General features: G+C 41.2%; 1 protein-coding gene across 1 annotated transcript in view; it reads right to left on the reverse strand.

The window, feature by feature from the left end:
• Nucleotides 1-6: 6 nt before the first annotated feature.
• LOC118422246 (cytochrome P450 4F4-like) overlaps nucleotides 7-2,888 on the reverse strand; it is a 4,119-nt gene continuing 1,237 nt past the window's right edge. Inside the window, exons 2-4 of the mRNA XM_035829764.1 lie at nucleotides 2,636-2,765; nucleotides 1,049-1,247; nucleotides 7-285 (exon numbers count right to left, since the gene is read on the reverse strand). Of these exons, the coding sequence (XP_035685657.1) occupies nucleotides 187-285; nucleotides 1,049-1,247; nucleotides 2,636-2,765 (428 nt within the window). The 3' untranslated portion in view covers nucleotides 7-186. The remainder of the gene's footprint in view (nucleotides 286-1,048; nucleotides 1,248-2,635; nucleotides 2,766-2,888) is intronic.

Raw genomic sequence — 2,888 nt, forward strand, 5'->3', positions numbered from 1 at the left:
AAAAGAGCATCACATCCTTAATACCTTGCTGTATGTATTTAACGTTACGTCCATTCTTTTTTACAGGTGATTATGAAGCAAAAATGTAATAACCTAATACAATTGTTAAGGCATCATTAGAGCTATATGAAATCAAAATACCAAGTAATAAATAAATGAGAAAAATATTTTGGTGTCATCAGAATTCTATGTGCGTGCTAACCTGGGTCCGGCTGAGAATGGAATGAACGCATAGGGGTCCATGTTCTTCATGTTCTCGGATGAAAACCTCTCGGGTTTGTAGTTCTGTAACACAGTAACACGCGAAGTAACACGACTAGGTATGTGCCCAATGACTACAGAAACACTACCCGGTGTGTGTATCCCAACTCAAGACCAACTTGGGATGGTCCATTCTCAGTGAAAGAAGAAAACAGGCACGTCTAACCCTCCTCAACAAGGCCATCAACGTTCTGATAGCCATTCTCATCCACGATTAGTAGTTATAGACCATTAGTGTGGCCATCACCTTACCAATTTTTTGTTTGTTTTATGCACTCACTATCTTTTTTCTTGGGGGGGGGGGGCACCACCACCACCACCGGTCGCACTAGTGCCGTGCACCTCGTTTTTTCACCTGGACGGGATGCCCCTGAGGGGGGCTTTGCATAGTAAAGTATAGGTGTAGATGTAGACAGAGTTTGGGGCCAGTGTTAGACTACAACCACACTGTTAGATTGAAGTGGGTGTGAATCTAACATCGATCCGCCAATATTGAATCGCAATGAACGCAACAGTTGCAAGCAAAAGAAGAGTCCACAGGACAAAAACCTCCGTAAAGTAATCATTACTATTTTTTGTACATTTTCGGCATGATCGGGCTGCTTAACTGTTGATTGGCTTGGGCCCGGGGTTTATTTTAATTCGAATTTGCATTAACTTCGGATCCCAGAGGTGAAAATAAGATACCCAGCGGGACACCTGTTTAGAAATATGACGGAAACACACAAAAAATGGGACTGTGGAGTATAACGATTAATGTATCAAATTTTCATCGAGCTGTCCATACCATAAAATCCTCCCCCCACACAGTGGGGTTGTGGTGAACACACCACGCGTTGATATTAATGGTTGCTCCCGTCGGCAGCGGATGTCCCATGAAGACGAAATCTCGCGTGATTCTGCGAGACACTATGGGAACGGGAGGATACAGTCGCATAGCTTCCTTGACACACATCGCCAAGTACTTCAGTTTGGAGATGTCTTGCCTGTGGCCAAAAACAATTTTGAGAAATGTTACCAGGAATGCTACCTACATAGTTCAATACTAGCTAAACTTCATTTTGCTAAATTTAAACTCACAGCAAACACTTAATGCAAAAAAACATACAGCACAAAGAATATATCTATACAATAGTGGAATTTCATCTGTGTGATCATAGTACAATGCTAAACTTTCTTCCAGCACAGAGGTACGAGGGGTGATCAATAAGTTATCGGCCTCACCAAGAAATAACAAGCACAACTCAGATTTTCAGGCACAACTTCATAGTATGAAGTCTTTTATCAATATCCTCCAAATTTCAAATCATTGGAGTCATTACTTTCCAGGCATTCGTTTTTCCTAAATAAGAAGGTAAGTGGCGAGAAAAAAGTGGTGTGAATTGTGATCAGACATGTGTGGGTCTAGTTCTCCATGCCATAAATTAACAAAAGACATGGTCAAAATGTTTGATAATGATTCTCTTCCTATTTCAAGCAAAAAGAATTGGGTTTCTAACTTCCAGCAGCGCAAATTGACCCACACACTCAGGTCAGGTCAATTGTCCACGTTTTTTCCCCTCTCCCTCACCTAACGTTACTGGGTGGCGCCTGCAAAGTAATGATCACACTAATTTGAATTTTGGTACATATTTATATAAGACTTTATACTTGACATCTATGCTTCGAAATCTGAGCTGTGCTTATTATTTCTCGGTAAAGTCGAGGACTTATTGATAACCCCACGTACATGTATAAAGTCTTATATAAATGTGTACCAAAATTCAAATTATTGTGATCATTATGTTGCAGGCGACACCAAGTAACGTTAGGGTAAGGGATAACGAAAAAAAAGGTGGACAATTGATCTGCAACCTGAGGTGTGAGGTCAAATTGTCTGATCACACTTCACCCTTCTTTTTCTCCCCACTTACCTTCTAATTTAGAAAAAAACGAATGCCTGGAAAGTAATGACTCCAATGATTTGTAATTTGGAGGATATTGATCAAAGACTTCATACTATGAAGTTGTGCCTGAAAATATGAGTTGTGCTTGTTATTTCTTGGTGAGGCCGAGAACTTACTGATCACCCCTCGTATACATGGATCAAATTTTCAACGACCACTGTCGTCTTCTTCAGGATCAATACTGATGACCAATCGCTTCAGGACGTGAACGCACGAGAGCTCTACGGACACGTGATCTTAGAAACACGTTATTTTGAGGATACGTGACGTCAGCAATCGGTCAAACGTACCAGGAAGTTTATAAAGCCCACCGTCTCTTTTTAGTGATAGCTGGAGTATCCTGATGTATACGGGCCCCCTATATATATTTATCCATACTTTGTTCTGTTTACCAAATTATTAAATGAATGAATGACTGTTCTATTTACCATGTCAGTTCTTCGTCATCCTTTCCCGCCAAAACCATGTCCACCTCTTCCCTGACTCGATCCTGATGCCCCGGATGTTTAGCCAGGCAGTACAGACTCCAGGAGATACCACTAGCTGTCGTGTCATGGCCTGAAACCAGAAAAGTTCATGTTACGACGCACAATGTTATACTGTGACAAATGTCCAACACTACATCGATAACTAGAGGACACGAGCCCAAAACAAAGGCTGCCCACTACCCAAAAAGTATGA

This window comes from Branchiostoma floridae, chromosome 9, assembly GCF_000003815.2.
Source record: "Branchiostoma floridae strain S238N-H82 chromosome 9, Bfl_VNyyK, whole genome shotgun sequence".
NCBI classification, from domain to species: domain Eukaryota; kingdom Metazoa; phylum Chordata; class Leptocardii; order Amphioxiformes; family Branchiostomatidae; genus Branchiostoma; species Branchiostoma floridae.